The sequence below is a fragment of the Moschus berezovskii genome, chromosome 8 (genome assembly GCF_049115385.1).
Source record: "Moschus berezovskii isolate FMDL1 chromosome 8, NW_MosBer_1.0, whole genome shotgun sequence".
NCBI lineage: Eukaryota > Metazoa > Chordata > Mammalia > Artiodactyla > Moschidae > Moschus > Moschus berezovskii.
Genome location: NC_142467.1, coordinates 49,037,759 through 49,062,102, shown reverse-complemented (window position 1 = coordinate 49,062,102; position 24,344 = coordinate 49,037,759). Strand labels below are relative to the sequence as shown.

The 24,344-nt window shown below is 48.5% G+C and overlaps 1 protein-coding gene across 1 annotated transcript in view; it reads right to left on the bottom strand.

Moving 5' to 3' along the window:
- Positions 1–13,399, bottom strand: part of CCDC69 (coiled-coil domain containing 69) — a 35,367-nt gene extending 21,968 nt beyond the window's left edge. The window contains exon 1 of the mRNA XM_055430216.2: positions 13,211–13,399. Within this exon, the coding sequence (XP_055286191.2) occupies positions 13,211–13,258 (48 nt within the window). The 5' untranslated portion in view covers positions 13,259–13,399. The remainder of the gene's footprint in view (positions 1–13,210) is intronic.
- Positions 13,400–24,344: the final 10,945 nt, after the last annotated feature.

The following is a 24,344-nucleotide window of genomic DNA, read 5'->3' as shown; positions in this document are numbered from 1 at the left end:
AAATGGACTTCCCTGGTGGTTCAGACGATAAAGAATCCATCTGCAATGTAGGAGACCTGGGTTTGATCCCTGAGTAGGGAAGATACCCTGGAGAAGGGCATGGCAACCCAATCCAGTATTCTTGCCTGGAGAAAACCACGGACAGAGGAGCCTGTGGAGTCTGTGGGGCTGCAAAGAGTTGGACACGACTGAGCGCCTAACACTTTCACTTTCCACTGTTGAATATTTACATTATTTCCATTTTTAAATTTTCAAATCATGCCTTATGGAACATAATGATTGTAAGACTTTTACACGTCTAAAGTTACTGTCTCTACACTTCAGAAAGGCTCTACCAATTAACTAACCCACTAGTAGCATACAGAAGGCCAGTTCTGCTGCAACTCTGCCAACATGGACTAGTGTCTTTTTTTAATTTTGATCAATTTGCTAGGCCAAAACCAAACCAAAAACAACCTACTGTACTCCTGGCCCCAACACATACAACCATGTGTTCAACACCATCCCAAGTTGCTCAAGGCCATCCCAGCATGGCATATAGTCAATAATTTCTCAGGCCTCCAGGCCCAGCTCATATATAATTTCTACTTGGTCTCTCCCCAGGGCTGAGTTAGTTCTTATCAGCAGGCCTGTTCAAACATCCATGTGATTAGTTTCCCAGTTACCCGTGCTTCTCCTGTTAATCCAAGGGGGCTCCTTGAGGACAGGGACCAATTTTGAAATTGACTTTGGATTTGATGCTTGTTGTGATGCCCAGACAGTATTTTAAGGGATTTCGAGGCCTAATAGAAGGTCTCCAATTTCAGGACCACCTGAAGCACTTGCTTAACATAGCTCCCAGGCCCAGTTCTGGACCTACAGAATCTGAGGGTGGTATGTGCAGTCTGGGAAGCTCCGATCTACCACCCCTTTAGGATTCTGAGGCTCTTAAAGACACACAGCCCAGAACTGAGCAGGAATCAATAAGCAACTACTGTATGGAAAATTCCCATGGCGGGGCCTTGGCTGCTTTCTCCTCAGAGGTCATGGAGCAGAGTTCACTCTACAGTGGGTGAGGATGGGAGCTGGGAGGGGGCCACAAGGATTTCCCCTTCCAAAAGCAGAGTGGGGCAAGCCTCAGGCTGGGAGGGTCATCCGGCTGAGCTCTGGAAGAGGGCTGGAGGCTTCCTGTGTCAATGGAAACTTGGGAGAAGAACACTATGAGGTGGCTACTAGCAGCACAGAATGGAGGGAGAACCCAGGACCTTGGAGGAGGGGGAAGGCCAGCACACCCAGGTCTCAGCTTCACTGTGTGACTTTAGGGAAGTGCTGTCCCCTCTCTGGACCCTCTTTGATAGGTCAGGGTTGGAACAGAGGTTCTCCTCACTCCTTATGGGCTCCAGGCCAGCCCTTTGACCAGGAGGGCTGAAAACAGGGCCTCTCCATCTTGGGAATGTACACAGTTCTGGGGCCCGGCTCCTTGCTGTCAAGCAGACCAGAGCCCTGCTTTGGGGTCAACCGGAAGTAAACCTGGTCTGTGGCAGAACATGGTTTCGAACACAGAGTCCAGGCAGAGCAAAAGGACAGCACCCAGAGTGGCGGGGAGAGCAGCAAGCTTGGACTGGTCCTGGCAAAACCCCCTCGCATTTGCTTGCATTTTGGAGGGTAGATTGACAGGAGGAACTAGTAATGGTTGATCAGCCTTGAAAAATAAAAAACGTGAAAAACAAAGACTCTGGACTCTGGCTTCAAATCCCTGCAGGACCACCATGAGGTAAAGGCTGCTAGTGTGTGGTCCACAACCTCAGAGGACAGGATGGTGACCAAGAACTAGAAGTTTCAAGAAGTTTTAGTGCAACATGAAGAATCTCAGAATGGTCCCAGAGATAGGCTGCCATCTTGGAGGGTGGAGTGGGCTGGTGGTATAAGCTCTCCATCACTGGTAGCATGCAAGAAGAAAACTTCATTTTGCAGGTTGGACTGACGGATCTCAGAGGCCCCTACGCTCCAGCAATCAACTACAACAATCCAATTTTGTAAGATATTCTTGACGTTTAAGAAGTAAATATCTGTGTAAAACAAAATGTTTAGCTAGTGCTGCTGCTGCTGCTGCTAAGTCACTTCAGTCGTGTCCGACTCTGTGTGACCCCATAGACAGAAGCCCACCAGGCTCCCCCATCCCTGGGATTCTCCAGGCAAGAACACTGGAGTGGGTTGCCATTCCCTTCTCCAATGTGTGAAAGTGAAAAGTGAAAGTGAAGTCGCTCAGTCGTGTCCGACCCTTAGCGACCCCATGGACTGCAGCTTACCAGGCTCCTCCATCCATGGGATTTTCTAGGCAAGAGTACTGGAGTGGCTTGCCATTGCCTTCTCCGTTAGCTAGTGCAGTGGTATGAAAAACACACCAATAGTAACAGAGTCTCAGTGGGTTCTGTTGAGTATTATTCAAGTTGAATTCAGGGTGAATTTTCATAGTCTTATACTAAAGTGTCAGGGATAGACTCCTCAACTTCCCTCAAACTTGAGCTAGAAATTTCTTTCACCATGAAAGACTGAGGAAGGTAGAAGCAACTTAGATAGAAGCTGCCCAGCTATTCTCCCTCTGGGATCCTACCAGGATGGAAGTCGAACCCTGAGGATGGCACAGCCTCCTGAAGACACTTGGCCTCACCTTGCTTTAGGGACCATCATGTCATCCTTTTCACGGCCCTTCAGGCATTATGCGTTTCTGATTGAGTGGTGTGATTTATGGATCGATCCTAGGGATGAGGGAGCCTGGTGGGCTGCTGTCTACGGGGTCACACAGAGTCGGACATGACTGAAGTGACTTAGCAGAAGCAGCAGCAGCAGCAGCAGCAGCAGCATCCCTGACTAGCTTAGAGAATTTAGTAATCAAAGGATCCTTGAGAGTTCACCAAGCTCCTCCTCTGTCCCCATAAACTAAAGACCTGGCTTCCCTTGGCCGTGTAGTTCTGTCACATCCTCCTTGGCTGTGGAAGGCTTACTGGGACCCAGAAGATAGGGTTGGAAGGGACCCTGGAAACAGCTTATCCAATCCCCACCTTCTATTTCCAGATGGAAAAACTGAGGCCCTAAGGGCAGGGCCTGTTAGAGGCCACAAAGCAGGATCAGAGCCTCCTGGGAGTCCAGACTTAAGAGGGAGCCCTTCCCCTTCCTTCGTGAATGTGCCAGATTGATCCAAGCAGTCCAACATCTGCTTGGATCAATCTGGCATATGCACGAAAGAAGGGGAAGGGCTCCCTCTTAAGTCTGGACTCCCAGGAGGCTCTGATCCTGCTTTGTGGCTGTGAGAGTTGGACTGTGAAGAAAGCTGATCGCTGAAGAATTGATGCTTTTGAACTGTGGTGTTGGAGAAGACTCTTGAGAGTCCCTTGGACTGCAAGGAGATCCAACCAGTCCATTCTAAGGGAGATCGATCCTGGGTGTTCATTGGAAGGACTGATGCTAAAGCTGAAGCTGCAATACTTTGGCCACCTCATGCGATGAGTTGACTCGCTGGAAAAGACTCTGATGCTGGGAAAGGTTGGGGGCGGGAGGAGAAGGGGACGACAGAGAATGAGATGGCTGGATGGCATCGCCGACTCTGTGCACATGAGTTTGAGTGAACTCCGGGAGTTGGTGATGGACAGGGAGGCCTGGCGTGCTGTGATTCATGGGGTCATGGAGAGTCGGACATGACTGAGCAACTGAACTGAACTGAACTGAGCCTCAAGGGACTCAGGTCACACTCCTTTGCTACGTCAGAGCTGCCTTTCCGGTGTCAGGACTCGTGCATGGGTGGGGCCCCGGCACCACTGGTTTTCGGGATCTGAACAACCACAGGCAGAGCCCATTGGCTGAGGGTAGAGGCAGGAAGGAGGTGGGGTGGAGACCCAGGGGGCTCCCTCCAGGGCCTGGGGTGGAGGAAAGGTGGGGCCTAAATGTTCAGAGCTGTTGAGAAATGTTAGCCTTCATACCTAGACTACAGAGGCTCAGAGGTAAGAACACCACAATCACTGGCCTCAGCTTCTGCATCTCTAAGATGGGCAGAAGCATTTTGCCAAGCAATGCCTGAACGTGATTTCATTTTCACGCAGCCAGGACAACTAAAGATTGACTTTGACTCGTTCATTTTACACGTTACAGTGTCAGGCATCACCCAGTACCTGCCTGGGGACATACCAACGTGACCACATAGTCCAATGAAAGGCAGGAGCAACCTCAGGTTCCTCCTGGCTGTGTCAGGAGGCCCTGCCTATTCTCCGAACACCTGCAATGCCCCCAGAACACCCTGAGTCAGGGGCGGATGTGGTCTCCAAACTTCCTATCTGACTAGCTGATGAAAGGTCTCAGAGGAGGACAGAACCACTTCCCCCCAAGCACCTGCTGAGACCGCCCACGCCAGACAGTGAGGACAGGGCCCAGCCCCTCCTGCACAGATGAGAGGCTGAGGCCTAGGCAAGGGTTTCCAATATACCATAGCTCTTCCTTCCTCCCTAGAGCCCACTTTCCCCTGTCCTGTATCAGCCTCACATGGGTCTGCCTGCTCTGATCTCCTGAGAGGGGCCAGAGGTGGCAGAAGCACTCAGCACCATTTCTGGCATTTGGGTCAGCCGATCAGGGAGAAGGACCCTGAAGGAGCAGGGCAGAAAATGGTGTTAGTGGCCACCATGGGAGAAGAGACAGGCTAGGACACAGACACACAGCCGGATATCCACCTGTCTCGTCAACCCAATGGCAAACCCCGCAGTGGGAGTGCAGAGTCAGGGCCCTGACTTGGTACTTGCTTGCTGTGTGACCTTGGGGGAGCACCCTACCCTCTCTGGCATGGAGTTGGGCAATGGGATGCATCATGGCCCTTCTGATCTTGATATGCTATGGACACAAAAGAAGCGGCAGAGTGAGGTCATTCTGACCCCCACCCTCTATCAATCCTGTCACGCTTGCTGGTTCCCAGCACAGCAGGGCTGGTGGCTGCACACACTCAGCGGTCAGCCCCCTCATGCAGAGGGCTTCTCTGCAGGACAAGGCAGGAGGGGTGCTTGCTCAGGAGGGCCTGCGGGGGGAGTGTCCTGAACCCTTCAGACCACCCTCTGTTCTTGAGCAGCCCCTGTGGGGAAGTTGCAAAAGGGGGGGCTGGAGTGCCTAGAGAAGAGGACATAGTCCAGCAGCCGCCACGCAAAGAACAGGCAGCAAGCGCCCTGCCTCAGAACAGCCAGCAGAGAGAGAGGCACCCATTGGTGAGGACGATGGTCCCTGCAGGGTGCTTGGGGCAGGGTCACTTAGAACAGGGAAACACTGGAAACCAGCCTCACATCTACAACGGGGCATTGGCTCCATACACTGACGTATCAATACATGACACTATGCAAGGCCACTCATCTGTTTAAAAAAAACAAAATAGGTATTTACCAACAAAGGTGGAAAGTCGTTTGGTAGAATATCAATAGCAAAATAAACTATTTCTACTGTACAAATATGCACAGGAAAAGTTACCTAGAAAAGCACACACCAAGGGCAGACAGTCATTATCTCTGGAGCAAAGACTAGAATTATTGTGGTCAAGGAGGGGGAGCTGCAGTTTTGCCTAAGTTCTTAGAATTTTTAAAACAACGGTGTAGTCAAGTTTGACTTCTGTACAAAGAAATGGACAGCAGACAGAATTAATACGTCTTTTGGAACCTAAAAGCAGCCAAGGGGGTCATTTTACAGGTGGGAAGGTCAAGGCCTGGGTAGCGATCACACAGCAAGTTAGTGAAACAGGAAGGACTAGGACCCACTCCTGACCCCGGCCCGGTATTCTTTCCTCTGCAGACGCTGCAGCCACTGTCCGAAAGCCCCGGGGCCGTGTCCGAGCACCTCCTCGTGTGCCATGCTCCCTACTCTGCTGCCAAAGAGGAGGCACTGGGTCTCTCCTGCCCACTGCAACTGGTGGCCAGGTCAGGGAGGGGTGAGAAAGGGTGGGGAATCAATAAAATATAGACATCTCCTAGGGTTGCTGAAACAAAGTTGGTGACCTGAAACAACAGAAATTTCTTCTCTTCCAGTTCTGGAGGCGAGAAGTCCAGAGTCAAGGTGTCAGGTGGATTGGGTCAGTCTGGAGGCTCTGAGGGAATTTCTGCTCCATCCGTCCTTCCTAGCTTCTGGGGGTCGCAGCAACCCTTGGCGTTTCCTGGCTTGCAGACGCATCACTACCATCTCTGCTTCTGTCAGCACATGGCCTTCTCCCCGTGCTCCTCTGTCCACATTCCCTTCTTCTCACAAGGACATCAGTCCTTGGACTGAAGCCCATCATCCCCCAGTATGACCTCATCTTGACAGATTACATCTGCAAAAGCCCTGTGTCTAATAAGGTCACACTCACAGGTCCGGGGTGTACATGAGTTTGGGGGCGACACTATTTAGCCCATTACAGGTAACTTTTCTGAGGTCACAGCTGTTTCCTCAAGGAGGGGGCAGGGAGTAGGGTTGCACAGGGTGAAGGAGGAATGGCAAAGTTCGTTGTGTACTTTGCAAAAGAACTCCACTCCCGGGGAGGAAGGAGAATTGGAAGTAGGTCAGCCTGTACACCGCTTATCTGGGGAGAAAGCATGGGATGTGGGATGTGTGGGATGGATGTATTATGAGGCGTTTGGCCTAGATGTTCTGGAAGATTCAGTCTTGAAAATAAAGTGACACAAGATAAATGATTTTTAGGGATCAATATTTACCTGGTGAGAGAAATCGGATGGCTTGTCTGCAGGTGATGGACAGATTTAGATCTATCTATGCTAAAGATGGATGGATTTTCCCATTTTCTCTCGCTCTTTCTCTCTGCCTGTGGTGGAGTCCCGGTTGGTCCCTCTGTCAGACCTATATATGTCACAGTACTATGTATGGAAGCTTGGATTGGCTTTAACTGGGATGAGAGGGCATTATATTGTGGGCTGGGCAAAAACCAGCTGGTGGCTCAGCTGGTAAAGAATCTGCCTGCAATGAGGGCAACCTGGGTTCAATTCCTGGGCTGGGAAGATCCCCCAGAGAAGGGAAAGTCTACCCAATCCAGTATTCTAGCCTGGAGAATTCCATAGACTGTATAGCCCATGGGGTAGCAAAGAGTTGGACATGGCTGAGCGATTTTCACTTCACTTCATGCCTAGATAAAGGTCTAAATTACTGAAGCTACACAAAAGATCATGGCATCTGGTCCCATCACTTCATGGCAAATAGATGGGGAAACAGTGGAAACGGTAACAGACTTTATTTTTGGGGGCTCCAAAGTTTGTGTGAACTCCGGGAGTTGGTGATGGACAGGGAGGCCTGGCGTGCTGTGATTCAAGGGGTCGCGGAGAGCCGGACACGACTGAGCGACTGAACTGAACTGAACTGAAAGTCACTGCAGATGGTGACTGCAACCGTGAAATTGAAAGATGGCTTGCTCCTTGGAAGAAAAGCTATGACCAACCTAGACAGCATATTACAAAGCGGAGATATTACTTTGCCAACAAAGGTCTGTCTAGTCAAACCTATGGCTTTTCCAGTGGTCATGTATGGATGTGAGAGTTGGACTATAAAGAAAGCTGAGCACCAAAGAATTGGTTTTTCTGAACTGTGGTGTTGGAGAAGACTCTTGAGAGTCTCTTGGACTGCAAGGAGTCATTCCTAAAGGAAATCAGTCCTGAATATTCATTGGAAGGACTGATGCTGAAGCTGAAACTGCAATACTTTGGCCACCTGATGCAAAGAACTGACTCATTTGAAAAGACCCTGATGCTGGGAAAGATTGAAGGCGGGAGGAGAAGGGGATGACAGAGGATGAGATGGTTGGATGGCATCACCGACTCAATGAACATGAATTTGAGTAAGCTCCAGGAGTTGGTGATGGACAGAGAAGGCTGGAGTGCTGCAGTCCATGGTGTTGCAAAGAGTTAGACACGACTGAGTGACTGAACTGAACTGGGCAAAACCCACTAGCTCGAAGCCACATACACACCAGTGTCCCCACAGTGTTTGGGACAGTGCCTGGCAAAGGCCATTTCCTTTCACAGACTCTCTGTACAAAATGAGTTAAAAAGTCAAGTTTGCCCTACTCCTATGGCTCAGGTGTCAGGGACCCTGCATCCTGTGTACCCCGTCACCCTGACACATGTGTTTGGACCCCCCACCTTCAGAACACAGCCAAGATGCCATCTCTTCTCTGGGGGTCTTCCCTTTCCCACCTCTTCCCTCCAACAAAAAGGCACACTCTCCCAGGATTAGGATGAAAACACAAGGATGCTCGTGAATAACAAGGCTAGGAGTGGAGAGTGTAAATAACCAAGTGCCCAAACTGGTTAAAAAAGCCACAGCACCTCCACAGAACCTTAGATGGCCATTAAAAATCACATTTCCACAGACTTCTAACATGCGAGAATGCCCCCAGCAAAATATTAAGTATAGGGTTGGTCAAAAAGTTTGTTCAGGTTTCTCTGTAAGATGTTACAAACTTTTTAATCACCCCAATAACTATTAATAGAATATAATCATTTAAAATATATCCCTAATTCTGCAAAAATACTCACACTCACATATAGCATACAAGTGAGGAAAACAGGAGAGAGAATGACACTGAAGTGTACACAGAGGCGGTCTCTTCACGGTGGGATTAAAATCTATTTTAAAATTTCTTTATATTTTACCAAATTTTAAATTTTGCCTCAAACATTATGAAAAATCACAATAATTAGGCGTCGAGTGGAATCTTAGTATTTCCTAGTCCTAGGTTGCAACACCTCTTCTATTCCTCCTCCCCCTTCTATTTCTGTCACAATCACATCTGACCTCTGCTTGAACTCCTCCAGGATGGGGAACTCACTACCCTTCTTCCTGGTGAGAAGTAGAATCTGGCTCCCCTTAGCTTCCCCTCACTGGCCACAAGCTGCATTCTGGGGTCAACAGAGAACCAGGTTGCACTCCATGCTGCTTGACAACACTTCAGAGGCTGGAAGGCAGTGGCCAGGCTCCAAACTTTATCTTCGCAACCGCAGACGGCCTTCCAAGTACATTCATGGCCCTCTTCTCCCGCATCCCTGTTTGCTTTCCTTGGGTGCAGTCCAGGTGGTGATGTCCCTCACCTACATTCCCTGCTAACCAGTCAGTGTATCAGGGACTCTGTCACATGCATTCTTTCATCTAATCTCAGAGCCCTATGACTCAGGAGCTACATCACGTCTATTTTACAGATGAGGAAACTGAGGCATGGAAAACCCAAATGCCTTCCAGGGCCACTTAATGGATCCATGATGGCAACAGGATGAAGTGGCACCTGGCCCAGAGTCTGGAGAGCAGAGTTAATAAATGAATGTGCTCAGTCGCTCAGTTGTGTCCAACTCTTGGCAATCCTATGGACTGCAGCCCCTCAGGCTCCCCTGTCCATGGGATTTTTCAGGCAAGAATACTGCAGTGGGTTGCCACTTCCTCCTCCAGGGGATCTTCCTGACCCAGGGATTGAACCTGCGTTTCCTGCACTGGCAGGCATTCTTTACCACTGAGCCACCAGGGATGTTCCAATAAATGAATATGTGGACCCAGTTCTAAAGCCCATGCCCTTAGTGTCTATGGTTTTGCTTTAGAATTAGTGGTGCCCATGCCAGACTCTTCCATGTCTTTCACTTCTGTATCTCTGCCTCTCTCACCTGGCCTGCTGCCTGAAAGCGCTCATGAAGAGATACTGACCCCAGAGAACCTGTTGTCTGAGGCCCTGCTGTGGGAGCAGTACGGAGCCAGGGTCTCAGGTATGGTGCTCAGGGCTGTGGCATGGGGGCCAGAGCCAAAGCTCTGAACCCTGGGTCACACGAGGCACACACTCAGAGGGTTGACCATGAGGCGCTAGGGTTCCCTCCCCACCTTGGCCCGGATGCGGCTGGCAACTTTTTGGGGATGGAAGGGCCCTAAAATCCCCCAAGTCATCCTACAGGCAAGTCCACAGAGGACTTGTTTCCTTGGCCCCGCCCCCTCTGTCTGACCTTCTCCCACAGCCTCCTGACGTGGCCACAACAGCCATCAGTTCAGTTCAGTTCAGTCGCTCAGTCGTGTCCGACTCTTTGCGACCCCATGAATCACAGCACGCCAGGCCTCCCTGTCCATCACCAATTCCTGGAGTTCACTCAAACTCATGTCCAACGAGTTGGTGATGCCATCTAGCCATCTCATTCTCAGTCGTCCCCATCTCCTCCGGCCCCCAATCCCTCCCAGCATCAGAGTCTTTTCCAGTGAGTCAACTCGTTGCACAACAGCCATAGTCTTTGTCAAAAAGGGTTTAGGAAGGACTATATTACGCAGATGATTCTTCAGTATCTACACCCAGCCTGCTAAGGATCTCCACTCATTTTTTCAAAAGGACTTCAACTTGTCACCAAAAGTCCCAGTAACACTTGGCCCCAGGTCAGGCCTCTCAGTGGGGTCCAGGACAGCTGGTCAGCTAAGGCTACTGGCACTGCCAGCCTTAGGGCCTGGTCCCTGGGAGGGACCTTGAGAAGTCCTAGTGGTCAAGCCCCTATCCCTAGCCAGGGAAGTGCCCCCTGAAAGCCCTGGCCTCATTCCTCGAGGCCGGCCACGCCCACTTCTGCAACCAGCACCATCACTCTGCTTCTTTGGCTCAGCCCACTCAGGCTGCCCTCTCGGCCTCAACTGGGTCATTCCTACCAAACCTTCAGCACCCAGCCAAGAAGCTGTCCTGTGTCTCTCAAGGATAGATGAGATACTCCTGCTGCACTTTGGGTTAATTTCTAGTCCAGCTCTGATGTGACCCTCATTCACACTCAAATATTTAGGAGGCACCAGCTCTGGGCTCTGTGCCAGGCAGTAAGCACCAACAGGAAGGAAGAAAAACCAGGCTCCACTGCATGGTTTGGCCACCGACCTACTGAATAACATCACTCCTCCCTGAACCTCAGTCTCCTCATCTATAAAGCGGAGACGATCCCACAGCTCAGCCTGACTTCCAGGCTTTAGTGAAGTCGGCAGGATGTGAAAGTACTCTGTAAACTGCCACTCAGGGTGAGTCATTGTTGTCGTGACCTGAGCCTCCTGGGGTCTGAGCTCATTTTTGTACATCCCATCCTCAGAGGTTCCCTCTCTCTTAGGGGGCTGACAACCTGCTGGGGGTGAGTTTGGAAGTTCAGGCCTTTTAGGGGTTGGCACCTGAATGAGAAACCGGGCAGGAGCATAGCACAGAGGGATGGAAACTAGCATGAACTTTAAACAAAATCAGCTTATAAATCCTGCCACTCAGGGGCAGGAGCCTGGCACTGCCGGGGAAGAAAGGCAAGCCAGGATGCTCTGAGGCAACAGGGCAAAGGCTTTAATGCCAAAGGGCTTTGGAATCAACAGGAAGCCACTGGAAGCACTGAGTAGGGGCAGAGTCGAAGGACACTGGGCTTGGGGACTGGGAATCTGGGTTCTGCTCTAAGTTGCTCTGTGACCTCAGTCAGGACCCTTCCCTCTCCAGGCTTTAACCTCCCAGCTGCATGTTGCGTGCATCAGCACAGGTGGTACCCAAGGTCCTTTCCCGCTGGGATAGTCTCTGCTGACTGTACTTGCCCTTCCTTCACAGCTTGGGACAGGGGGTCCAGTTCAGGCTGTGCCAGGGATGGACAGGGACAGCTGGCAAGGCTCTCAGACAGGCAGGGAAATCTTTGCTCACTTGGGCTCCTTTTCCAGACTACGGAAGAGTCAAGGCCTGGAACAGGGCTACTCCAGTCTCTTCCCGCCACAGAGTAGATGGAATTCACCCTTGGTGGACTTTGCAAGCTGAGCGGTTAACCCTGGTGCAGAGAACACAGGCTCTCTGACTCCTGGAAATCATCCTGCTCAAAGCCCTCCCTGTCCACACAGAGGGAGAAACTGAGGCACAGACAGCACTGTGGGCATGTTTGTGGCAGAGCCAGGATTAACGCTGAGAATCGATCATCAGCTTTGTTATAAGTCTCAGGCAGGTCTCCGGTTTATCTGTTCATCATCCCATCAGCCAGACTTCTGCTTCCACAGATGGAGGCAACCCTCAGTTTCCCTCTTGGAGCCAGGAAGACAGGAGGGCTTCTGGGTCAGAGCTCCATGAGGTACTTTGAACTGGGAATTAAGGAGGAGCAAGGATAAGGGGGAAGGCGCTGTACTTGGGACAAAAGTCCTTCTCCCTGGACTAGAAACAGAGCAGAAATAGAATCATCCAGGTTCGGGACAGTACTGCATGCTCAACAGGCAGAAAAGCTTGTGCTCAGGCACAAGCAAAGCAGCAGAGGCTCAAGTTCAGTGAAAAATTACTGAATAGTGTCACCGTGTGGGGCCTCTCGGGGCCTCAGGGGACTGATCATCAAGTTCTCAGGACCACCTCTTCCCACCTGACTGCAGGGCGGGCAGTAGTAGGAAGAAGGCTGGGGACTTGAGGGTCCGCCCTTCCCTCTCCGTGCCTGAGGTTGTCCTCTGGCTCCAGGCTCTGACCTTCCGGGCTTGTCAGAACCCAAGGGGCAGCTGGTCCCACTGCCAGAAACCCGAGTAGTGTCTCCTGGGCCCTAACCCAGCTCGGAGGCCCGCTGGGGGAGCGACAGGAAGGGAGGGAAGGGCAGCAGAACGCCGCAAATCTCCTCCCTGGTTGGCCCCTCCCAGCTCCCCCGAGGACAGCCCACATGCACCGGCTCTAGGGCCTGAAGAGGCTCTAAACCAGCGCTTCTCAAACTTTAAAGCGTATTGTAGTCACCTGGGCATCTTATTAAAAGACAAGTTCTATTTTAGCACGTCGGGAACACAGCCGAGATTCTGCAAGTCCTAGGTGATGCCGATGATGTAAATCTGTGGGCCATTCTGCCGTGCAATTAGCGGCCCTAGAGAGAATCTGCCTCTTAATGGTAGGAAAGCCAAAGGCCCAGAGAGGTCAAGTTACACGTCTATGGCCACACAGCGAGCAGCCCCTGACCAACGGAAAAGGGCACCTGCTACAGCTACTCCTAGACATTTCCCACCTCCGCCAGCTGGAATCAGTTGCCTGTCCCGGCCCTGGGGCTGTGTTTGTAAACTCGGCTGCCCCGCGTGGCTCAGCCCTGGGTCAGGGAGAGAGAGCGGCCCGGCCGAGCCTTACCCGCCTCCCCGCCTGCCGGCCTCTAAGTGTTCACCGCCCGGCATCCCCAGTAGACCCGGGGCGCCCTGGGTCCCCAGCGGCGGCGCGGTTCCGCACCCGCCTTCCTTTCCGAAGGCAAACTTCTCCGCCGGCGCCCTTTACCTTTTTGGGGGGTTTGCAGCAGCTCAGTCTGCTGTGTCCGCAGCCCATCCTCCTCCGGGGGCTCCCGGACTCCGCCTCCCAACTCTGGGGCCCCCAGAGAACCCTGCCGCCCGAGCCCCGCTGCCCGCTCGGCGCCCGCCGGCCGGGGCAGCCGGCGAGACCCTGAAACTGAACCTGGAAGCGCAGACTTGAGCCGGAGCTGGGGCGGCCGCGTGCCGTAAATACCCGAAAAGCAGGGCCTCAGGGAAGCCCGTGGGGCTCGCCGCGCTGCCGCCTGAGACAGGTGATCAGAAACTTAGTAAATGAGAGAAAACTCGGGTCAGGGCCGAAAAGGTCCTAATGAACAATGGATTTCTTTCCAGACTCGCAGCAGAGAAAAGGCTAGGAAAAAAACAACTAAACAACTATTTAGTAAACACAACAGCTGTCATTTATCAAGAGTTGTTTCTGACCTGGCTTCCTTGCACATATTATTTCTATTTCTTGCCATCTCCTTGTCGCAAAGGAATTATTAGTTCCTCCACTTTACAGGTGAGGAAAACGAGGCTCAGCTATGTGATATGCTTACTCTCACCCAGCTAGTCAGGACCAAAGCCCAGATAAAAACCAGTTCTAACTCCAGAACCTAAGCTTTCAGCCATTTCCCTACAAATACATAATAATGTGAAAATTAATTGTAATGATCTTTCACTCTGGGTCCATAACTCTTTCCAGTTCACACTCATCTGTAATATTCTACTGTATCCATTTTGAATAGAGGTTACCAATCACAACAACTCTGTGAGGTAGATAGGCAGATGCAGGGAGAATAAGGGACATACAATGTCAGAACCTTGGAAAAGAACTTTTGTTTACCCTTGCTTTGTTATTAGCTGAGGTTTCTGGGAGTGGCAATTCAGGGCAACTTTGAAAGTCAGTGTGAGTGTGTATGTTAGAAAATGATACACAGCCCAGAGACACTTGGAAAGATGTGTTGATGAAAGGGATTTATGGTCGGGAATGGAAAAAGAATGTAAGACCCCAAAAGAACTTCCCCTCCAGAGTAGACCAATCACAGTAGGCTCCAAGAAAGGAAACTGAGGACACAGGTGATGTTAGGTCCTTGGAAAGAAGGTAATAGAAGATGGTGATTCATAAAGTGTGGCCCCCAAGTCAACAGCATCAGCACTACCACGGATCTTTGTGAGAAACAGGAATGCTCGGGACTTCCCAGTGGCCCAGTGGCTGAGACTCCCCGCTCCCAATGCAGGGGGCCCTGGTTTGATCCCTGTTCAGGGAACTAGATCCCACATGCCAAAACTAAGAGTTTGCATGCTGCGACTAAAGATCCTGTGTGCTGCAACTGACTGCAGCTAAATAAATAGAAATAAATATTTACAAAAAGAAATACAAAAGCTCAGACCCCACCCAGACCTACATATCCTGAACTTGAGATGGGGCTCAGGAACCTCTAGCTTCCCAAGCCCTCCCGGTGATTCTGAGCCATGCTCAAGTGTGAGAACCACTGCTGCACAACATGCTGAACGGGTAATGAGGAAAGAGTGCCTACTTAAATTATCAGTGACTGTGAAACAATGCTCATGATTTACTAAAAATCCAAACCAACAAACAAGCAAAAGACTAGAACAGTCTAAATATCCAAGAAAAGGACCTTGGTTAATAAATTATGATATATCCATGAAAATAGAATATCATGTAACCTGCTAACATACTGATAAGGATAAAGTTTTAAAATGTCGTAAAATGTAAAAAATTCATTCTTATTTATAAAAAAAAAAAAGTTGGACTTCTGTGGTGGTCTAGTGCCAATGCAGGGGATACGCTTTGATCCCTGGTCGAAGATTCCACATGTCGCAGGCAACTAAGCTGACGAGTCGAGACTACTGAGCCCACACGCAGCAACCACTGAAGACTGCAAGCCCTGAAGCCCCACTCTGCAACAAGAGAAGCCACCGCAGAAAGAGGCCCACGCACTGCAACTAAGACCCAGGGCAGCCAAAAATACAAAAGTAAATTTATATATATTTTAACAAGTGTTAATAGTGATTACCTCTAGATGAGGAGATTTTGATTACCTGTTTTCTTATTTAAAAAAAAATGAGTATGCACTTACTATACTAAAAAACTTTATTGTGATAAGAAAAAGTTTTCTAAAAGCTATGTTTTTGAACCTAGGCATGAGATTGAGACTAGTTTTCCACCAGCAAGTGGTAAATATAAATATGTGAAATCCCAAAGAAATAGACAATGATTGTGAATGAACTAGTAGAAAAACCATGTAAAGGGCCAACAGGGCCAAAAATGTGCAGGGAGATCATAACTAGCAATGCCCTGTGTGATCCTGAACCTCTTGTTTCTCCTTTGGGAGAGTTTCCCATCTGAACATCAAAGAATGGAGCTTTCTAAAATGGTTCTCCAATTTTAATATCAGGAGTTGAAATCAATAACTTGGGCTGGGGGGTAGGAACCAGGAAGGCAAATTCTGTTTCTGAAGCCTCTGTTCTCAGGAGCTCTTGCCTCCAGCTTCTTTAAACTTCTTGGGAGACCAGGTTCAGATTTCCCACTTTCATACAACCAGCTTTTTGGCTACATGCTTTGAAGTTTCCACTTGAGAAAGAAGCCCTAAGGATTTTTTTTTTTTTTGCTTTAGAAATTTGAGTTTGAATAAGAAGATCAATCCTGGGTGTTCATTGGAAGGACTGATGCTAAAGCTGAAACTCCAATACTTTGGGCACCTCATGCGACGAGTTGACTCACTGGAAAAGACTCTGATGCTGGGAAGGATTGGGGGCGGGAGGAGAAGGGGACGACAGAGAATGAGATGGCTGGATGGCATCACCGACTCTGTGGACATGAGTTTGAGTGAACTCCGGAAATTGGTGATGGACAGGGAGGCCTGGCATGCTGTGATTCATGGGGTCGCAAAGAGTCAGACACGACTGAGTGACTGAACTGACCTGAACTGAAGTTGCTAATGAGATTTTTAAAAGTTGCTGAGCCAGTCAGGTTAAGTTAGGTTTTGCTGCAGTGATGAAAAACATACAAGTTTCAGCAACTTATCATGAGTGAAGTTAAGTTTTGCTCATACCACGTGAAGCCAGTATGCACAGGCTGAGGGCTCTGCTTCACAGAGACATTCGACAGCATCCTAGGATGCAGCCATCCCAACACCATGGCTGCCTTGTTTTTCAGAGAAGACAGTATATGGAGAGTGGTGCATGGGGTCTTAAATCTTTCCACTCAGGAGTGACACACATTAAGTCCACTCACATTTTTTTATTGGCTGAAGCAAGTCACATGGCCATGGGTAACTTCAAGGGGATGGAAACGTGTAATGTATGCCCCGAGGGAGAGGAGAACCAGAAATACTGGTGAACAGCAGAGATGTCTATCACAGACAGCAATCAACAAGCAAATACGATGATGTGCCCATTTCTTGGGCCAGTAGGGTGACTAACTCATCTTGGTCTGCTTAGGATTTCCCACTTACGGCACTCAAAGTCCCACAACCCAGGAAACTCCTCGGTACTAGGTACCCTGGAATGGTTGGTCACCCTATGGCAAGGCATAGAGAAGACTCAGTTTTTGTCTTGAATTAGTTATAATCTTTTTTCTTGATATATACCTATGCATAGTAAAAGATGGAAAATATAAAAACAGGTTATAAAGCAAATGTAAAGTTGCATAGTCCACGTGGGCAGTGTTAGAATTAAGACTCGATCCTGGGAAAGGTTGGGGGCGGGAGGAGAAGGGGACGACAGAGAATGAGATGGCTGGATGGCATCACCGACTGTGTGGACATGAGTTTGAGTGAACTCCGGGAGTTGGTAATGGACAGGGAGGCCTGGCGTGCTGTGATTCATGGGGTCGCAGAGAGTCGGACACGACTGAGCGACTGAACTGAACTGAACTGAAGAGACCTTGGTGGATGGGGATGGGGAAGGAGGATTTCCTGGAGAAACACTAAAGCCAAAGGGCATTCATGGCAAAAGGAATCCTAGAGCCTCAGGTTGAGATGGAATCTGATGCTTTGCTTTCGTTGCTTGCAACTCAGATAAATCTTTTTAATAATTTCTCTTCTATAATTACCCTTCTGACTGTGTTTGTTAAGTCTATGTTAAAATACTTGCAGTGATTACCTATTTTCCATATCTAGGGGGAAGAGGAGAAGCAAGAAGGAGTAATTACAAGAGGGAGGATCAGCTTATAGTCTTTGGGAACATGAATAGAATTTGTATCCTACTGTCACTACTAACAAAGCTAGTGGAGGTGACGGAATTCCAGTTGAGCTATTTCAAGTCTTGAAAGATGATGCTGTGAAAGTGCTGCACTCAATATGCCAGCAAATTTGGAAAACTCAGCAGTGGCCACAGGACTGGAAGAGGTCAGTCTTCATTCCAATCCCAAAGAAAGGCAATGCCAAAGAATGCTCAAACTACCGGACAGTTGCACTCATCTCACACGCTAGTAAAGTCATGCTCAAAATTCTCCAAGCCAGGCTTCAGCAGTATGTAAACCGTGAACTCCCAGATGTTCAAGCAGGTTTTAGAAAAGGCAGAGGCACCAGAGATCAAATTGCCAACATCCGCTGGATCATGGAGAAAGCAAGAGAGTTTCAGAAAAACATCTATTTCTGCTTCATTGACTATGCCAAAGCCTTTGACTGTGTGGATCACAATAAACTGTGGAGCATTCTGAAAGAGATGGGAATCCCAGACCACCTGACCTGCCTCTTGAGAAACCTGTATGCAGGTCAGGAAGCAACAGTTAGAACTGGACATGGAACAACAGACTGGTTCCAAATAGGAAAAGGTGTACGTCAAGGTTGTATATTGTCACCCTGCTTATTTAACTTATATGCAGAGTACATCATGAGGAACGCTGGGCTGGAAGAAGCACAAGCTGGAATCAAGATTGCTGGGAGAAATATCAATAACCTCAGATATGCAGATGACACTACCCTTATGGCAGAAAGTGAAGAGGAACTCAAAAGCCTCTTGATGAAAGTGAAAGAGGAGAGTGAAAAAGTTGGCTTGAAGCTCAACATTCAGAAAACAAAGATCATGGCATCTGGTCCCATCACTTCATGGGAAATAGATGGAAAAACAGTGGAAACAGTGTCAGACTTTATTTTTTTGGGCTCCAAAATCACTGCAGATGCTGATTGCAGCCATGAAATTAAAAGACGCTTGCTCCTTGGAAGGAAAGTTATGACCAACCTTGATAGTATATTAAAAAGCAGAGACATTACTTTGCCAACCAAGGTCCGTCTAGTCAAGGCAATGGTTTTTCCCATGGTCATGTATGGATGTGAGTGTTGGACTGTGAAGAAGGCTGATCGCCGAAGAATCGATGCTTTTGAACTGTGGTGTTGGAGAAGACTCTTGAGAGTCCCTTATACTGCAAGGAGATCAAACCAGTCCATTCTGAAGGAGATCAACCGTGGATGTTCATTGGAGGGACTGATGCTAAAGCTGAAACTGCAATACTTTGGCTACCTCATGCGACGAGTTGACTCACTGGAAAAGACTGTGATGCTGGGAAAGGTTGGGGGCGGGAGGAGAAGGGGACGACGGAGAATGAGATGGCTGGATGGCATCACCGACTCTGTGGACATGAGTTTGAGTGAACTCCAGGGGTTGGTGATGGACAGGGAGGCCTGGCGTGCTGTGATTCATGGGGTCGCGGAGAGTCGGACACGTCTGAGCGACTGAACTGAACTGAACTGTTGTATGAAAATTATATAATCTTAATTATGGTGAATTGGTTCACAGTGCTTTCCAGGTCTACTATGTCCTTCTACATTTCTGTATATTCATTCTACTAATTTTTCGGAGTTTGATATCGAAGCTCCAACTAAAAATCGTAATTTATCTACTTAAAAATAACTGTAATATACAGTGGAACTACAAATAACTGTTCTGTATTTTCCAAATCTCCTGTAAATGTGTTGTCATACTTTAATAATTTAAAAAAAAAAAAGAGAGAGGGAAAAAAAGGGGGAGTATCAAGAGTATGGGTCAAGTCAGGATAAATGTGGAGGCTGGGGACCTGGGGAAGGAGGATGTACTGGTGACTAAGTTGGTGTAAAGGAACAGAAGTTGAGGATGGGGTGAACAATTTTGGGGAAAGACTGGAAAGACCGACATGGGAATTATCTTGAACATCTTTCATATGGAAATTATAATATACTCACACATAAAAAGTTTTGCCTAGAATTTCAGGAAGCTCAGGGCTCCCTGCAGCCCACACACAGTGGGGCTGTGTGTGGATACTGGGTTAAGTACCTCCCAATGCAGCGATCGCTAAACACGTTCTAGCCCTGAAAGTTTTCTCTGTGTGGGTTCTGACTGGGCCCAGTAGTTTCCCGAACATGTTTTCTGCTGGGAGTGACTTTCTTCACCATCTGTCTGTGTGGTTGTCATTCTGCCTGCACATCAGGAAGCAGCTCAAATCCCCTCTTCTTCCAAAAGCCCTACAGCTCCTGTCCTACAGCTCTCATGCTTGTGTGCTTCGTGAGTCCTCCCTAATGGACTACAGGTTACACATCTCTGCCTCCTCCCTCCGCACACCCCCTGCTCCTTAGTAGGTCACGGCAGAGACTTCTAGTCACCTGACTCAACTTCCATTCTTCCTCCTTCCTTAGTGACGGAATCCTGATATTCTCTGGGTCAGCGGTATGCTGGGAGAACACGCTACTCACTCAGCTAGTCAGTGATACGTAAGGGGACATTACTGGTTGGAGCTTCCAGGAAAACATGTAATAGAAGAATGACTCAGCTGGGAGCAGGACTCCCCTTTCCTTGCCCCTGCTTTTCCTGCTTGGAATACAGACATGATGGCTGAATTACAGAAGCCATCTTATTACCCTGAGCAAAAAGGTGGAAGGAGCCTTGATCTCTGAATTGATGCAGCCTCAGGATCGGCTTTGATCAACTCCTTCCTAATATTATCACATAATAGAATAAATAAAATATTTGTTTAAGCTACTGCCACTGAGATTCTGCAGTAGAATGCTATTTCTAATCAGTTCATAAGTCACTAGTTAAAGTTTGTTATATTTAATTTAATTAGAATAATTTACTCTTGGAGATACTGCATGTACCCCAGCTTCAGTTCGAGGGGCAGACAGGAGGACCTGATGAAAAGGTACCCTGGATTTGCCAGACTCTTGACAGAAATGTTAGTTTTGACAGCTTCCTCTTGGAAATATATGTAAGAGAAATAAATGAGAGGGGTCCTAAAATTGTTGAATTCTTAGGCTTCCATTGGAGTGTTTCTCAAGGCGTGGGCAGATCTGTGTGCTACAGAATCATCTGGATCCTTTTGCCATCTATTCAGTCAGGCCCTGCAGGGCTGAGTCGGAGGAATTTTCACACTAAAATTTGAACCTTATTTCTCCAGTGGTTGTGGTGGTTCATCTCTCCAGGGAATCAAATTGCTACATTAATCATATTGAGTTGGGTTGAACTGAATTAATGGGGAGGTCCTTAGAAAGGAGAAGTGAGCCTGAGTCATGATAATTAGCAAGAAGCCATCCCTGCCTATTTTCCCAGAAGCCCAGTGGTTTGGGACTTGGGGCTGCCTTGGGAGAGGCAACAAGATTCACTTTACCATTTCCTTTAAACCAAGAATGATTTCATGCCATGATCATTGTTTAGGGGCTTCCCTTGTGGCTCAGTGGTAAAGAATCCGCCTGCCAATGCAAGAAAAGCAAGTTTGACCCCTGGGGTGGGAAGATGTCCTGGAGAAGGAATTGGCAACGCATTCCAGTATTCTTGCCTGGGAAATCCTATGGGCAGAGGAGCCTGGAGGGCTACAGTCCATGCGGTTGCAAATGATTGGACATGACTTAGTAACTAAACAACGGCAACCATCATTGGTTACTGCTTTCTCTGTTTGATGAAGTTTGGATGGAGGTCCTCATGGGACCTCAAGGAGCTTCTTTGGTGATGCAGAGTAGGACGGTACAGAGCATCGCCAAGGGATTCTAGGGAAAATTATTAATATACATCACCTCTTTAAGTGGGCTCCAGGGTTTGGAGGCTGCTAGTAATGAATAGTAGCAACAGCAACCCCCCCCCCCCGCCATTTTTTTTACATCAGTGGTTCTCAAATGTGGTCTGGGGATCAGAAGCATCAGCATTTCTTGGGAAATAGTTAGAAATGCAAATTTGGGGTCTCCAGCCCAGCCCAGCTGCCTGAGAAATTCTGGGTAGGGGACCCAGGAATCTGTGTTTTATGAATCCTCCAGATAATTCTGATGTGTGCTTACGTTTGAAATGCTCTCAACCTTATGTCTTCCTGACATCCATTTTTTAATGGGCACAGAGATGAGAGATTGAGTGGGGTCCAGGGCTGAGTCCATGAGTGGTGCCCCATTTTCCATATTTTCTCAACTATGTCACCTGCTATGTAATCAAACTTTAAGCAATCCTTTTCTAACAGATAGCTTGCACTAAATCCCTCCTTCCTGGAAAATCTGGTGTTTCCTGCCCTGATGCCTCCTTCCTTGCTCAACTCCAATGGGAGCATCTTCTCCACAGGAAACTAACAGGAGCGAGAATTGGAAGACGGTGAAGCGGGAACTGTTTTCTAAGGCAAAAATTGGAACACATGATTTAGCAAAGCAATTCGTGACATGTACATTTTTAATTTACCTGATTCTACTCACTTACTCTTTGCCAACATACTGGAATTTCTAGGGCATCCAAATGGTTTATGGGGACAAGGAGGCATAATATTTTGTAAACAGGAGTAACTCAGAACATATGAGAGGTATGATCCAGCTCCAAGGCTTAAAACCTGTCTATGAGACTGGGAAGACATAAATGAGGAGAGGCATAAGACAGGGACGGGATGTAAACCAGGGACCACATGCCCCTCTAAAAGGAGCACGAGGGGATGTGTTGCGGTGGATGGTGTTTCAAGGAAATGAAACCCCAAGCTGGCCTGACCTTCCAACTTTTCAAGAGAAACTAGAAATCTTGGGGGATTTTTAAAATCTGGTTTTCCTTTCCTCTCTCTCTCACACACACCATCATGCAAACTAAAGAAAATATTTCCAGGCGGTTACATCTCTTCTAGTCTAGGTAGGCAGATAATGTAACAAGGGGTGTGGAAAATTACCATGGAAGCAAAAGGAGTGACCAGTACTGGGAGGAAAAGGAAGGGCGGCTTCCCCAGGGATGTCACATTTGACCTGAGCTATGTAGACTAAGCAGGGATTCTTCTTATCAGGAAAGTGGGGAAGTACAGCTCTGTGCGGAGATGGCTGTGTTAACTGACCTTATTGTGCTGATTATTTTGCAATCTACACGTGTATAAAATGAAAAGAAAGTGGGGAAGAACACTTGTGCCCCGTGCACAGTGCTGGGTGGGTTTTCAGAGGGGCTCAGCTGCTTTGCGTGTGTCCGGCGAGAGCAAGGAGTGTGGGGGACAGAGATAGACCAGAGAACACTGAAATCTTGGCCAAGACGTTCTTATTTAATCATGTGGGCAGTGGGAGTGTCGCAATCGGATTGGTGTTATTATTCACGGTCACTCTCGCGGCTCAGGTGGAGAGCGGACAGAAAGTGCTCTTCCGAAGCTCTCAAACATCTCCTGGAACTGTTCAGGAGGGGACGGGGGCGGTTCCCAAAGGCACTAGGGTCCAGAAGGCCTGTAGCCCCCAGGTCCGCTGAGTTCCCGCTCTCGCTGAGCTTCCAGCCAGAGATAATATGGTAGGGAGGCGGGAGCTGCACGGAGGCTGAGCATGAGTGTCTGCCCCGGAGTAGGCGGGTAGGCGGGGAGCAGTTTCCTCTCCTCTCGCATAGGAGGCGGCTGTAGCAGCCGGCAGTGTTGTGGTTACCAGGGCCTTGGGTTACAGCACATTTTTTTTTTTTTTTAAAACCGTTGCAGTACCTTTTAAATCAGGGCCCTGGACAGGATCCAAGGACAGTAGCAGGACCAGTTCCTATGATGCTTCTTAAAGAAGCAGCTGCAGAGGGAGGGAGCTGGAACCTGGACTGCTGGGGGAGCCCGAGGTCAGGAAGGCCTTGGAAGTTGGGCAAGGTGGGAAGGAGATCAGGTCTTCAGGTCACCCCACTGCCACTGTGCCTTTTTCAAGGCACTTTTGCATCTCAAGCACTTGAAGATGATCAGTGTTCCTGGAAAACTAGAAGCAGTGGGTAGAGCAATCAGGGATTGTTGGAGCTCCAGCTCCTTGGGAAGAAAAACCTTCTACTTGGTCCAAGATTCAGGGGTCCAGCTTGGCAGGGAGTGAGGTCCCCATTGAGGGAGGCTAACACTGGGAGGTGAAGCATGTTGGAAAAAGCATGCAAGGGCCTGCTGGGGTAGGGGTCCTCAGGGAATGGGCGCTCAGATCCATTGTGACTGGAAGAAGTCTTTGTTGTGGTCCCCTTTCAGACTTGGGGACACCGTCTGATGGCTCAGACGGTTAAGAATCTATCAGACTGCAATGCAGGAGACCTACGTTCGATCCCTGGGTTGGGAAGATTCCTTGGAGAAGGAAATGGCTATCTACTCCAGTATTCTTGCCTGAAGAATTCCATGGACAGAGAGTCAGACAAGACTGAGGGACTATTTTTTTTTTCCAGACACAGAAATTCTTCCTCAAAGAAATCAAGATTGGCACTCAAGACACTTGCATTCTGGTACATGTTGGTGGGAATATAAAATGGTATAGTTGCTATGAAAAACAGTATGGAGGGTTCTCAAAAAATTAAAAAAAATACAGTAATATAATCCAGCAATCTCACTTCTGGATATATATTCAAAAGAATTGAAATCAGGATGGTGAAGAGTTATTTGTACTCCTAATGTGCACTGTAACATTATTAACAAAAGCCAAGATCTGGAATCAACCAAAGGTCCGAAGACAGACAAATGATTGTATGCATACAATCAACGTTTAGTTAGCCTTTAAAAAGAAATTCTGCCACCTGGGACAACATGGCTGAACCTGGAAAATATTGTGCTAAGCAAAAAGAACCAGTCACAGAAGGACGAATACTGCATGAATCCACTCATATGAGGTATCTCAAATAGTGTCTTAGAAGCAGAGAGGAGTTCGGTGGTTCCAGAGATTCTGTGGAACAACACAGTGTCTGGAGTTAACAGTAGTATTGTGCAC